This window comes from Peromyscus leucopus, chromosome 8b (genome assembly GCF_004664715.2).
Source record: "Peromyscus leucopus breed LL Stock chromosome 8b, UCI_PerLeu_2.1, whole genome shotgun sequence".
Classification (NCBI taxonomy): domain Eukaryota; kingdom Metazoa; phylum Chordata; class Mammalia; order Rodentia; family Cricetidae; genus Peromyscus; species Peromyscus leucopus.
The window spans coordinates 74,231,892-74,247,384 of NC_051086.1; the positions used below are offsets into that span (position 1 = coordinate 74,231,892).

General features: G+C 39.5%; 1 protein-coding gene across 3 annotated transcripts in view; it reads right to left on the reverse strand.

Moving 5' to 3' along the window:
• Positions 1-15,493, reverse strand: part of Tom1l1 (target of myb1 like 1 membrane trafficking protein) — a 48,409-nt gene that overhangs the window by 8,494 nt on the left and 24,422 nt on the right. For all 3 annotated transcript variants that reach the window (XR_005090492.1, XM_037201575.1, XM_037201576.1), the window contains exons 8-14: positions 13,735-13,868; positions 10,360-10,420; positions 9,933-10,050; positions 8,604-8,703; positions 3,429-3,480; positions 701-797; positions 11-85 (exon numbers count right to left, since the gene is read on the reverse strand). Coding sequence is in view for 2 of the 3 variants with exons in the window: in XM_037201575.1 (XP_037057470.1) it covers positions 42-85; positions 701-797; positions 3,429-3,480; positions 8,604-8,703; positions 9,933-10,050; positions 10,360-10,420; positions 13,735-13,868 (606 nt within the window). In the remaining variant the exon portion in view is untranslated. The remainder of the gene's footprint in view (positions 1-10; positions 86-700; positions 798-3,428; positions 3,481-8,603; positions 8,704-9,932; positions 10,051-10,359; positions 10,421-13,734; positions 13,869-15,493) is intronic.

Below are 15,493 nucleotides of genomic sequence, written 5' to 3' on the forward strand. Positions count from 1 at the left end.
AATGACTTACTCTGTAGCAGGAGCTAAGGGATCAAACTCCATTACCTCGTAGTAATTGGGTGCTGGAGATCATTGTTTGTTATCACTTTAGGTGCGTGAAGAAAAAAAAAAAAGAGACAAGTAAGTACATACACATTGTGCTTGTGAGGAACATGCACAATTAATATTCTGTTTAATGTGACAGTACTTAATATTTAGATTTTAAACATATGAGTCTAACAAATACAACCAAAACAGACAGTTCAAATGCTGCTAAATTCATGAGTCTATACATAAAAAGATTTCTAGACCTCAACTAAATTTCATTTATTTCAATGCAAACCAAATACAATATTCAGTTCAGCATAAGTTTTTTTTTTTTTTTTTTTTTTGGTTTTTCGAGACAGGGTTTCTCTGTGTAGCTTTGTGCCTTTCCTGGAACTCACTTTGGAGACCAGGCTGGCCTCGAACTCACAAGAGATCCGCCTGCCTCTGCCTCCCGAGTGCTGGGATTAAAGGCGTGTGCCACCACCGCCCGGCAATAAGTATTTTTATAATCTAATGTGAAACATAATGGTGTCAGCCCTGAGTTTATTACATGTGGCTTCAAAGTACAATGAGCTCTCCACATTTCTCCTCTATTTTCAGTTAATAATCTTTGGCAGATTCCAGCATTCTAACGAATTGACTTATTTGATGCAAAGTATAGGGTCTTGTATACCTGGATGATTACTGGGCAAGAGTGGCAGCCTCTGGCTCGATGGTGCTGCTGTGGCAGTCTGTGGCTGTAGTAACACTGAATTGGAGTGTTCCAGAAACTGAAGAAAGCATAACACGTGTTCAGGCTTACATTCTCCATTAAGCATTTTTGTTACTTAGATTTCCAGGTTTCCAAATGGCACTGCTTCAAGAGCCATATACATTCAACCGAGTGAGAACTAGTCATTTTTACTACTTTCATTTTAAAGTAATAACTACTTGTAAAATTGTCTGCATGGCTTCATGCTCATTACATTCCATTTCCCACATAAAATGTAAAATGTATTTAAAAATACTGTTTTTTTAAGGAAGAAGCGGAATTGTATGGCTCAATCTAGCTTCTGTTTCATTCTGAATATGAAATCTCAGCCTTGCACAGGAATGAAATTCAGTTTACAAATAGGCATGCAGTGATGCTATCAAATCAAGACTAATAAAGACAAGCAGTTCTTTATCCAGGTTTAGCTAGCATACCAAATAAAGATAGAACTTGAGAGGCTGAGACAGGAAAATGGTGAATTTGAGGCTAGCTACATAGCAAGACCCTGTCTCAAAAATCAAAAACACTTCTTGTAATTTCCTCCTTCATCCTACAAGTATGTCGCTTACTAGCTACCAGGCACTGTTAAGACAAGAAATAAAACAGACAAGTGGACAGCAGTGTCCAGTGGCGTGTTCTATGGTGAAAGAGCAAGAAAACTGGGAAAAGAGAGGCTAATGTACAGTGGGATTCTGCGCTCATAGCCTGGTCACAGGGTGTGGTGGTATTCTAATTGTACTGAAATGTGATTTTGATTGTATGTTAATAAAAAAAGTTGCCCGGGGGTCAGAGTTATTAGAGCCATAGACAGAGTGTGGCGGTGGTGGCACACGCCTTTAATCCCATAGATCTCTTTGTGTTCAGGGATACAGCCAGCATTGGAGACATATGCCTTTAAGACCTAGGGGGCTGTACATTCAGACAGTGATGAGGCAGTCACGTGTTTGGGTTTACAACCAATGAGAAGGCAGAATGACTGGAAAAGCGACTTACAGACAGGAAATAACTCTCTTTCGAGAAGCTGGGACACAGAGGAGGAAGGGTGAGATTTAAGCTCTGAGCTCTGACCTCTTGGCTTTCTCTTTTACATTGTTTCTGTGTTTCTTATTTAATAAGATGGTTGGTTACATCTACAACAGGGGATGCTTTATCCCTGGGGACCTTCCAGCAGACTGCTGAATAATTAATATCGGAGGATACAAGTTTCTAGGCTCTGAAGTCAGGGATGTTATTATGGTTGAGGCACAGTGAGCAGAGACAGGTCCAGGGTGAGGCAGGAGAGGTGATGGGCAGAGTAAGATCGGCATTCCAGGTGTCCACAGAATAAAACAGGGAGGAATACAACCAGGTGGATTTTCAGCAGATGAACGGCATGACTGGAGGAAACTGCTCGGGTTTGGTTTTTTTTTTTTTGTTTTTTTTTTTTTGGTTTTTTCGAGACAGGGTTTCTCTGTGTAGCTTTGCGCCTTTCCTGGAGCTCACTTGGTAGCCCAGGCTGGCCTCGAACTCACAGAGATCCGCCTGGCTCTGCCTCCCGAGTGCTGGGATTAAAGGCGTGCGCCACCAACGCCCGGCTCGGGTTTGGTTTTTAAGAGGACATTGGGATAGGGTGGGAGAGAAGCCTTGGGAGGCAAAAGCTGAAACACAGCAAGCCTGGAGAGGTTGTTAAAGCATCCACTGACTTAAATTGGGGTGGGAAGTGGAGGGGTGTAGGACAGTGAACAAAGTAGAAGGTAAAATGGTGAGGTCACGGGATACTGACTAGGCTTTCCCCCTAAGCAACTGATAAACAGCATTGGCCACTTAACAAGGTACAGAGTCTGCTGGAAGAGCTGGCAGAGAGTACTGGGAAGAAAAGGGTGAGAGGAGATGCAAAGTCGATGGAATTCTGAGTTCAGGGAGCAGGGTCTAGGCTGGAGATAAAATTTTGTTGATTGTCGAATCTTGGTTATTTTAAGGCAGGAACCAAAGCTAGGCATGGTGGTGCATGCCTTTAATCCCATTATTTAGGAGGTAAAGGCTGAGGAGTTCATGGCCAAAGAGACCCTGTCTCAAAGAAGGAGAAAGAGGGAGAAACAAAAGATTCTAAAGGGACGAGGTAGATAAGATAGAGAGAGAAGTCTGTGCCTGGGGTTCCAATACTGAAATATCAGGAGAGAAGAGGGAAGAAGAAATAGAGAGAAACAAGGAGTGTCTGAGAGTCATAACTATACAAAATAGCAAGTGACTAATTGTTCAGAGTAGGACTAGTTTAATTACGTGGAAGACACTGATGATCTTCACAAGGGTTTAGGAGAGGGAAGGATGAACAACTCTGAAATTTACAAATATAAACAATGTTAAAGGAACTATAACTTTTTTTTTTCTTACAGTGCTGGGGATCAAACTTAGGGCTTGTGCATACTAGACAGGTTCTGTACCACTGAGCTATATTCCAGGCCCAGAAATTATGACATCATTATCTTTTACCAGCTTATCCAAGAAAAGTAAAATAAAATTTGTCTGTCTCTAAAGATTAAGGTTGCAACATGGCTGTATGAACCAACTGTAAAGATACACAGAGTAGAGCATAAGACTCAACAAGCAATGCTTTTGGTCATGATTATCTGCTGACTAGGTCAACTGCTAGCAAAAGGGTTTTGTTACTCACATTATCATACGTGTGACTTGAGGCGAGGTTTTGGCTGGTCCTTTGGGCAAACCTAGGAAAGTGTGATAACACAGCATGATTGATTACCCTATATCGCGAACACAAATGCAAAAAGTAAGATGATTTCCCTGGTCTGAAAACAAAGCCCGTAGCACACCTTCAGCCTACACAAAATGACACCCCACTTCAAACTCACAAAATGATAACATGCCATCTGGTTTCGGTGCCCTCCCGGTCATGAGACTCAAAATCAGACACAGCAAACACGCCAGTCTTTGGCAGTAGAGGACTTAAAGCCCTGGACTGTACACAGTACAGGATTGAAAACACAACCTGCAGTCTTTCCATCCGTAGCTACCACCCATTACATCTTAAAAGATGAGAAGCAGGGCAGAGCCAACATTAGGAAAGATGAGAGTTCCCATTCTGGTTAAAGTGGACTGGAAACTCATTTTATCCCATTACTAATGCCACTATAAAACCTGGAAAACAGAGGCCAGTGAAGCTAGTCAGGAATGTGGAAATAGTAGCAGGCTGATTGGGAAAGAAGACTAAAATTTAAGTACCGCTGAGCTATTGTTGAATTTACCACGTTTGTATTCTCTAGACTGTAAGTGGTGACAGAACTCCAAGGAAAGCACTCATTTGCATGCAGAGAGCAAGAAAGACACCTCTTGCTGCCTCTGATCCATCTTTACATCCCAAACATAGCCAACCCTATGGTGGCTGCAGTGGCTCCAGAGGAAGCAGGGCAGGTCAGGAGAGTAAACTCTGGAGTTGGGGAAACTTTCTCTCCAGTAGGCTAAGCTGTGACCTCAAAAGCATGGGAATACCCATTGTTTCTTTCTGTCTTACCATTTGTCTGGAAAAGCACAGCAGAATGAAGATTAGGTAATTAGATAATAAGATGACCAGAGAACAGAGAAGGGGAGCTCCAGGACACCAGAGAGTACCAAAGGTGAGAGAATTCAGGAAAACAATCTTGTAAGATTGCTATGAAATCATAAGATTGACTTGTTAATAATGTCTGTGATTCTGATCTCCGTAATGAAGTCAGTATACTCAGAACTGGACACAAAACCTGCTGCTAGACTTCTGATTGACCACAGGGTGGGACATAGGAGGGATAGATTTGAACAGCACAGCAAGAGCTTTGAAAATTCAGCTGATTTTTGAACCCCATATTACAGAGGCAGGCTGAAATTATGAAATGAATCTAACCAAGTTCTTCGCTTAATAACATCAAAAAAATCAACATTATAGACTAAATTTTTACCAAAACCAAGCATCTACTAATAAAAATAAGAATTGCCAAAGATATAATTCAAAATGACTAGGCATATAAAGAACACGAAAAAAATTAATGCAATAAAAAAGGCAGCCAACAGAAATGAATACCAAGAGAACATGGTTGTTAGAGTCATCCAAAGACATTTTTAAAGCAGCTACTGCAATACAAATAGTCCAAGAAGCAAGCATTCAGTAATGCTTTTAAAAATGGAAAAATAGAAAATGTCAGTTAACAAATAGAAGACATAAATAACAAAGTGGAAATTTTAAAAATGAAAAAACAGAACACAGTAGAAACAAACTTTGAGTCGGTTTAATTATGAAGGAGATGAATGAACAGTTAGTGAACTTGAACGTAGAGCATAGACATGATCCAGTTTGAACAGGCGTGAAAGAGACTAGACAAGCAGCCCTAAAACACTGAGGCAATAATACCATCCAACAATTGTTACCACAGTCCCAACAGGTAAGCAGAATGTGTGTAGCACTGAACATAAATATGAATCAATAAAGGCTAAAATGTAGTTTGGTGAAAAGCAAACCCACAGATTCCAGAAGGCCTGTGCAGTGAATTAAATGTCATTCACCCACTCTCTAAAGGATATGTTCAAGTCATAATGCCTAGAACCTGTGTTATCCTATTTAGAAAAGAGATCTCTATGTAGTTAAGGATCTTCAGATGCAGTCGTCACCTGAATGATCTGATTGGGCTTCAAGTCTAAGGGACAGAGATCTTAGAAAAGCTTAGTGAGACTATAGTTGCACATAAGAATCAGCCAGAAAGTAGAGGCAGAAATTGGAATAGCCATTAAGCCAGTGAAGCCAAGGAATACCAAGTCACCAAAGAAGGGGCAGAGGACAAATTATTACTGAAAAGTGCCAGAGAGACTGAATTTTAGACTTCTTGCTTGCATGACTATGAGATAATAAATATCTGTGGTTTTGAACCATCTAGTTTGTGGGAATTTGTAATGGTAGTCATAGGAAACTAAGGTGCTTAGCCAACCCTACACAAATACGTCAAAAGAAACCATACCCATACATCACAAACTGCTCAAAATTAAAGAAGAGGAAACAAAATAAAAATTTAAGGCAGAGCATATTATTTATAGAGAGACAACTGTTTAATGCCACTTTTTTTTTTTTTTTTTTTTAAGCCACTAGTTTGTAATTCTCCTGGGATGCTTGTAAAAACTAAGATTTGTGCTACTGAGACAGAACCTGTTGGGGCTAACAATTTGATATGTGATCTGTGTTCAAGTTCACTATGAGACATTAACAATCATCTTAGTGATTTATGCACACAGGAATATGATCTGAGATGTTATACATTAAACTAAATGTCGGTAATTGAGATTTGGTTTCTTTTGTGAGTTTCATGGAGACATTTGCTGCAAGGTAAATTTTTCTGTATTAGTCGTTCATTCTCATATTATCCAACAAGGTTAGCAGGATGGCAGAAAAACAGTTACTCAGCAGGCAGCTCAACTAGAAATTGGCCTACAACATTTCAGCATATGCTTGACTTGTATGTCCAAGACCAGAGCTAGCCAGTCTATGGTTTGGTCTCAGTTTGATAACCCATGAGGTGGTGACTGATGCTTCATTTCCTAGCATATGGACCTTTTCACTCTTCCCTTATACATTTTTTCCCTTGACTTTTGAAAGAAATTCTCTGTTTAATACTTTCTCATTCTTGTCCCTATAGTCTTCTCCCTTTTAAGTATAAAAAAAAGCAATTAAGTAATTGGGGATACAAGTGTTTAATAAAAGTGAAATAAACTGATATTCCCTGTTACCTACAGATGCCTTGGAAAGATAAATGAGAACCCAGCCAATTAATGGATTCAGTACAACACCAGGGAAGGGAAAGAATGAAGTGAAGATGAGATAAAAAAAAAATTTGTTTATATAATTTTTATGTTATTTTGGTATCAGCCTCATGGAAACATGTTACCTATTTCCTAAAATGTGTGTGTTTGTGTGCGTGTGCGTGTGTGTGTGTCTGTGTCTGTGTATGCTCCTGTGTGTGTAAGAATAAACATTAGCCTTGTCATAAGACAAATCCAACCTATTTATACTTTTAGTCTTATCTATCCTGCCTAACCCTAAATGTGAGCTACTACCTTTTGTTTTTTCTGCATTTTATGCAAGAAGATATAAATATTAACAAATTTCATCCTTTCAGCACTTTCTTACACAAATACAATATAGTATACTCACACTACTTGGCATCTTCTCTCCTGTGTGACAGTAAAGATACTTTCTCATGTACAGATCCTCTTTTCCCCCTAACTGTACAGTAATAATATATCACATAGCTATTTGTTTAACCAGTCCCCAACTAATGAATACTTAGGTTTATTAGCCACCATTGCCTACCATATTGTAAAGAATAGCCTCATAAATACTTAAGTGTATGAGTGCAGCATACCTTCCTAGAGTTAAGAGATTGCTGTGAATTTACGGCCAGCCTCAGCCACCTAGTGAGTTCTGGGTCAGCCTGCACTATAGAGTAGAACATTGTAAAAGAAAAATAAAATAAAATCCATCAACCAACCAATCTTTATGCTTTACTGACAGTTTTCTAAGAAATCTGAATCTCAGTACACATGTTTTGGAGATCTTTCTAATTACTATAGATTTGGGCAAGTTCCATTTCAAGTCCCAGTCCCCTCTTCTGTACAAAAGGAATAGTGATGATGTCAATAACCAAAAAAAAAAAAAAAAAAAAAAAAAAAACTTTTGCAAATACATATATAAAGTCAACAAAGTTACAGAGCATTTTTATATGTAGGCAATTTCATGAAATTAGTGTGGCCATCATTCTCACCAATTTTGAAAACCATTCCTCATCTTCCTTTGTCTGTCACTGTATTTCCCAGAACTGACTACCATGAACAAAATCAGAGAAAAAGATATAGTGAAGGCTTATTATGGGTGGTAGTAAGTGCTACATTAGGAATTTTATTTACATTTCATGACCTTTGTGTGACTCCTAAGAAGTATTCTTAGAGAAAAATGAATTCCGAGTGGCTAACATTTCATGCTGTGCCAAACTGCTAAGTGGAAGCAAGGCTAAGATTTTTGACATGGGTCTGACTGTAAAGTCTCTACTTTTCTATACCATCTGTTGTGTAGCAGTTTCCTCTAAAGCTGAAACCTCCCATCTTGGAGGGAGGATCCTTAAAACACAGAATGCTTAAGGGGAGGTGAGACAACAGGGTATTCTAAGAGGAAGTGAAATATTCCATTCTGTAGGGAATGTCCTCATGCTCAGGAAGTAATCAACTCCATAGGTTCAGGAAATCACTGAAACTGACAAGATTCACTAGTTCCCCACTACTGCCCTCTCCCAGCATATATAAGCTGTAAGGGTTGCTGAGAGACACTCTCAGACAAGATGAGCCACCTAGAACAGGCTTAGACCAGCAAAGCTACCTGGAAGAAGCTAAGATCAGCTAAGCCACTTGGAAGAAACAGAAGCTGAGCTGCCTAGAAGAGGCCCAGAACAACTGAGCTGCCTGAAAGAGACACTATCCTGTTGAGATGGCTCTAGGTTGTACAGTGATAGGTAGATCCCCAGCTTTCATGAGCTGTCACTCACGCTGGCATGGGCTTTGGTGACGCAGAATCTTTGAGTCATTTCTGCTCCTGTATGTAACCCCTCACCCTTACTCCTGTAAGTAACCCCAGTAAAACTCATGGTTCACCAAGTTGGACTTTGGTGGTATCTGTACTTCTGTCTGTTGTAGGTTCCATATCTGGGGTAAGTAGATGCTTGTTCACATCTTCCCAGAAACAGTGTCACACAACATCATGTTTTCTTACATAAGGAGCCAGAACACCATGGCAGTGGTTCTCTATTGCTCCTGACATACTTACAGGGTGGGTGTTTCTGTATTTTCTGATGCTAGCAAATCCACCTGTGGATGAAGCCTGGGATACAAGTTGTTTGTTATAACAGGACTCGGAGAGCTGACACCTAAAATATAAAATGCATGTGTTTTATTTTTAAGGCAATTTTTATCATGCTCATGGTTACTATTATTATTATCCTCAATTTCCAAGTTAAAGAAAGAGATTAATTTAGATACTTTTGTCACGAGGGTTTCCTCTAAGAGAGACTAAAAAGCATCATTTATAGGGGACAGAAAAAGAAACAAAGACAGATAATCCCTGCCACATAAGGAGGCTGTCATAAATGGAAAAGATTACATATTGGATTTTCCAAAATCTCAAGCTGAACCAAAATGGAAAAGATTGTGCATGTCTTCTGCCTAGCACGAAAGTGAACAGTTAGAATTTCTTCAGAGCTCAGCCTTCACCTCTAAGCTCTTAAACTCTCATACTGTTAAGACACCAAAAGGGAATAATTATCCTCCTTTGCCCAAATTCCATAATAAAAACCCATGAAAACTCTCCAGTACAAGTGGTTCCACACATCTCACTAGCTTACAGAAGCAAGCTGCCAATATTTCAGCAATGAAGCAAGCTGTAAGCAAACCACAAATTCAATACTGAATACTTTTGCTGTGGAAACACCAAAATGTAAGAGAAAAACAAATTATGGGTTGGCTAAAATTTTAGAATTTTGAATTTTTTTTTCAACTTGCTTATTTTGTAGCATAACAAAACTTGTTGGAAATAAGGGTAGAAGATACTAAAAGTTAGATAAGGTGGGTAACTTCAAGCCTACAGTGCATTTTGCAAATACCATTTCATTCTTCTTCACAATTTTTTCAGGAAACCACTGCTTCATTTCAGAAAGTAAGGAAGTCTCAAAGGTTAGGGGCAGAACTGGACCTCCAACTTGCATTTCTAACTACCTTCACATTTCACTATTATCCGGTCTTGCTTCATAATTCCTGAATTACTTTGTCTGCATCAATTATTCCCTGTGCTATAGCAGAGAAATCTAACAATAATAGTCTATGTCCAGAAGAGATTTAAATATTGGCTAGTGAGGAGCAAAACCTCTGGAGGTCAGGTAAATTCCATGGCATTCTAAGTCAGTGGGATGAGTTCCAAAGCCCTCCACTGCACACCCCATTCATTTGCTGGATCTAACTCAACCATTTTGCAGGGAAGTGATTACATCTCTGATAGTCAAACTGACTTCTGTCCTTCTCGGGGCATTCAACTAGGAGACCAAGGAGAACTATTTCCTATCACAGTCCTATACAGTGAAAGAAGGCCCAGTTGCTTATTTACTTAAGCCTGAAAGCTGAGCATTCACAGAGTTGAGTACATCCCCATTGGACATAGGTGTTGGCAGGATGGGACTAAGGTCGAGAAGATCACAGGAAGGAGCAGAGGGCTCATTGGAAGTCTGAAAACAAAGCAAACAAAGAGACAATTTAGGGGGAAAGTCATGCAACTTATCCTGGCTCTCTTCACATACATTCCTTTGGATATTTTCTGAGGAAAACTTCAGGCCATGGCATCTCACTATGCACATGAGTCCTTCCTTAACTAGAGACCCTTCTCACAACTTAAGGTGGAAGTCACACCTCCAAAGCCACTGCAGGGTGTCAATGTATTTCCTCTTTGAAAGAGCTGTTTCTAGGCAATCTTTGCTACCTGAAGGATAATTAGTAAGAACGTAATCATTTACTTTACGGCATTTCTAATCACTTACATTGGTGGCTTCCTTCGGGTTCCTGTTCTGTTCCAAAAGCCTTTGTTGGTTTCGAGTAAACCTGTTTAAATTAGCAAAGCGCAACATCACTTATCAAACAGACCCTAGCAGTATTAAATACACAGATAGTTGCTATACTGATGTCAAGCCTCACACCCTTACTCAATCCCAGGAAAATACCTTTAGGAACTAACTCTTCTCCAGGGGTGGAGATATGGCTGAGTGACAGAGTTCAAAGCTCTGTATTTAGTCCCCAATACACAGCTAAGCCACCAAAACCCTTTCTTCTAGTTTACCCTCTTAGAAAAAACTGTGAGGAAATAAAAAAGTTAAAAAAAAACTTAATGAATCCCATGTTCTAGAAGTTAGCACTATTAATAATATGTGCAGTATGTGTATTCTCTAAGTGACTTTATTTCTGTATTAATTTACTTACTTTGAGACAGTGTTTTGCTCTGTAGCACAGGCTAGATCTATGATCTTCCTGCCTGAACCTGGAATACTAGAATTATAGGCATGTGCCACTGTGTCTAACTACTTTTAAACTTAGTTGAAATTATACTTTATGCAATTCTGCATCCTAATTCAATTGTGTTATATTTTTCTAGTCACTTAGAACTGTAATTTTTAATGCCTATAATATTTTACCATAATAAATCAACAACACCTTTGCCAATTCTTATGTTCAAATATAAAGTTGTTTCTTACTTTGTCATTATAAATAATTTTCATAAAATTAATCCAACAGTTGCACAGATGGCCCTGATTAAACTAAATGAGGTGTTCAACTAAACAAAAAAAAAAGTTGTGAATTTGGAAAGGTACTGGTGTGTGTGTGTGTGTGTGTGTGTGTGTGTGTTGATAGAATAAGAGGAGAAAAAGACAGGGCTTAGGGAAAGGGAAGCCAGGGTAAATTATATGCATGTATAAAACTGTCAAAGAATTAACTTAATAAAAATATTCAAAAGCATGAAAAGTAATTTAGTGTTCAGTGTACCATCTTTAAGATACCTGATCTGAAAGAAAAGACTGACCTTTTACAGTTTGGACTTAATTTCCCATTTCCTGTCTACCAAGGTAAAAGAGAAGCAGTTAGAACAGTTGGAAAATAAAAGACCAGTGAAGCTATAGAAGTCCACATCACTCCCTACTCCCTACATGTCTGTGAATCCGACTCTCTGAACCTCAGTGTTCTGCCTGCTAAATGCGAATAACATTTGAGCCATGTCTTCAGAGATGTACTTTAGAGCCAAAATCAGATAGCTACAGAGTGAAAATACAGGCAGTAAATGTGGAGTTGGCTTGCAAATTAAAAGTAGCTTCAGAAACTTCTGTTATTTCTATTATGTCACTGACTCCAAAAGCCTAAAATACTTTAAAAGCTTATTCTGTATCTGAACATGCTTAAGTTTTAGATCAGCTATTCTCAACCTGTAGGTTGTGACCCCTTTGGCAAATCTCTATCTCCAAAAATACTGACATTATGATTCATAATAGTAGCAAAATGACAGTTATGAAGTAGCAACAAAAATAATTTTATGGTTGGGGGTCACTACAACCTGAAGAACCGAATTAAAGGGTTGCAGCATTAGGGAGGTTGAGAACCACTGTTTTAGATTCTTCTAAAATGCATGCTTTGCCAAATGGGGTGATGGAAATATTTTGCAGGTAGGATGGAGATAACTCTTTGGGGACTTAGAGGCTGGACGGTTACATGGAGAACAGTGTTCTCCTCTGATGATACCCATGTCCTACTTCACTGTGGCTGTGACAGGCTAGATGGAAACTGGGGTACTGAAGACTACAGATGGAATGACGTCACTGGCAAGCTTACCTTAGCTAGGAGATGTTCTCGGATATTAGAGACATGCTCACTGTAGTCATAAAAACAGTGGTCGAAAAGAAAGGCTCAGAAGGAGAAAGTTAAGATGGGAACCATTTTGAAGTGGGTACTGGCGCTGAAGATGGAAGAAAGAAGACGTGGGCCAAGGAGAGTGGGCAGCCTCTACCGGCTGCAAAGGTAAGGAGATGGAACCTCCTCTGGGGCCTCCAAAATGAAATGCAGCCCTGCTGACACCTGGAATCCAGCCCAGAGACAGATGCCTGCATCTCCCAACCTGGAGAACTTAGGTTATAACCTAATAATAATAAATCTGTGATGCTTCAAACTGTGGGGCTCCTGGCAGAAAAATAAAACTGGTAAGCATCTTTTCGAGAAGCCCCAATTCTCTGTCTCAGGATTCAAGGACCACAGCCACTGCGGTACATGTTGTTCAGAGCTGAGTCAACACAAGCAATCCAATTTCCCGATCTAGATCAAATAAACAAAAGTGCCTCCTTCGAGGGCGCATTTAACCAATGATCTTATGGTTGGCAATGCAGTTCTCCCAAATGAAAACCAGATAGCAGCTGGAATACTGAAAACCATGTGGTTGCTGTGGACATTTTTCTGCTTACGGAGATTTACGTCACAGGAAAGGTCTAGGACTGTGAGTCTTTCCAATGCTAAGAGTTTGGTGACTGGGCTCGCCATCATGTTTTCTTACAAAAAGTTGCCATCCCTACGAGGCAGTGCATGTGAGACTGTGAAGGAGAAAGGAACCACCACAGTACAGCTGCTGGCTTTGTCTTCCCCATTCTCTTGCCTCATTATTGGTGAGGGGGAGAAGAAGAGTGAAAATCTTTGTGACTTTTAAAGTCTAAATGGAACATTAATGAGAAGGAAAAAAAATGGTGATTCAGTGCAGGAAATATCAGGGGTATAATTCAGTGATAGAGCACTTGCCTACCAGGGACAAAGTCCAGAGTTCAATCCCAGCATCACACACAAAAATGTAATAGCTGTCAATATGCTACTGTGTTAGTTGTTTTTAATATGCATTATCTCATATACTCCTGGAAAAAAAAAATCGACCCCTCCAAAGATAGAGCTTTTTTGTTTGTTTGTTTGTTTGTTTGTTTTTTAAAGGGAAGGCTTCAGAAAGTTAGTCAACTTATCTATATCATCTCACATCATCTAGATTTGAATTTAGGCCCTCTTACCTCTTCATTACACCACTCACCCCATTCTTCATTTGCTGGTTAGAAATGGATTCACTGTACAATTAAAGCAGTCCTAGTAATTCTCAACAGGAATGGTACCTTTCCAAGGCTGGCCACTGAGTCACCTCAACTCGGAAGAGCATCTCTGGCATTTGGGGAGTAGTGGCCACACAAGAGAAAACTACGCCACTACTATCCAAATGCCGGTGCTACTGAGAAAGAAAGATCTAGAGAGAATATTCTCTCATGGCTTCTCCAGAAGGACTGAGGATGGCATGGTAGTGAAACTAGAGCCAGAAGGAAGTAAAAGGGTGTGCCACACCGTCTGCTCACCTCTCATATCCAAGGATGGCATTATTCAGATCCTCATTCACTTGAATTAGCTCAACAGTTACATCTTCATTTTCCACTACGACCAGCAGGTCCATGATCCTCTCCTGCATCTCCCGACCCGTCTTGTAAAGTTTCTGTCAGAAAAAGGAGGTTTCTTCTTCCATACTAGGGATGCTCTTTAAAAACAACTGATACACCGGTCTACATGTACCTATGGCCACTTCCATGTTAACACCCAGGGACCATCAGATTTTTCAACTGTGGACAGTTCATCCTGACCATCAGAGAGCAGTGAAAGAGAATGGTATAATTTTTCTCTAAAACAACAATGTGGCACACTGAAACGCTGTATGGAAATTCTAGACCTGTTTAATAACAGAGCTATTTGGGAGTGGGAATCACTTGTTTTATAAATTTTAGTTTTCTCATTATAAATGAAAAATAACCACTTGTCACATCGACCTCCAGAGCTGGCATGAAAATCAAACAAGATGTGCGAGACTGGGAGCTCTGTAACTACAAAACATAAACATGAAATGCTGTTGTCATGATTAGTATGGTAGAGGTAGTTAAGAAGCATTTACGGCATGGGGGCATAATTTTACTTCCTGTTACATGTACTTAAGCCTTTAAAGTTTATAGCTACATCACATTCAATATAAACTGAACCAGGATTTAAAAACTCATCGTGGATAATGACCTTATTTGGACTACTTAAAATCACTGCCTTGAGCCAAGGCATTACCCCACAGCTAGCTTTTTCTCATAAGCATCATAGGCATCCATAGAACACTTAACCAACTCAGCAGCCTCAAGGCTTAGTCTGGGGAATCTACATTTTTCTTAACAAGCACACTAAAGCGTTTCTTAAGTACCCTGACATTTGAAATCTGCTGCCTTGCAACTGACTTCCTTCTAGCAAACGTCCAATAAACCCAAGGTGCATAGGCTGATATTAGCATTGTCTCCATCCATCTTGGCTACATTCTCCTGTGCATTAGCACAGCAGCAGGCAAAAATGCAAGGATGTCTCTGCTCTCACAGCCAGAGCATGATAACTTGCTTACACATCATGTAATTACACAATCTGACTTCTCAAGAAAGGTACACCAAAAAAATGTATGCTTCACTAAACCATTTAGAATTTCAAACAGTCTATTACAAGAATCCTGATAGGAAATTCAGAAATAAAGAAATCAAATTATTACTAACTGGCATTTAGACTCAGATGTAGAAGTCACCACCTCTGCAAAAACATAAAGATATTTAGAAAGCAAAACAAAATAAAAAGGAAAGGTGAGGGACTGGACAGAGGGGATAACAGGTGGTAGATGAGGCATTATACCCACAATGTCAAGCCAAATAAACTGTCTTATTTATTAATGACCTGATTGCTGTTCATGTACAGTACAACGTTTTGGTTTTTTTTTTTTAAGCATAAATAGTCTTATTTGTTAATGACCTGATTGCTGTTCCGATACAGTACAGGGGGGTCAAAGATTTTTTTAAATCCCCATATCTTAAATATTTTATGCTTTTAGGGCTATCTAGTCTGAGGCAACTTTTCAACTTTGCACTGTAACATGAAAAGAAGCCAGGAAAGGAAGTCCCAAAGTAGGCGTGGCCAGTGGTAGGCTGCAGGCAGAGAGATAATAAGACTTTGGACTCAGTAGACCCAAGGCAGCTCCAACACAGTCATAGGAAACAATGTGTTTGAAGATCTCCAGTGCCTAGTATATGGCAGAGTGTCAATAAATGC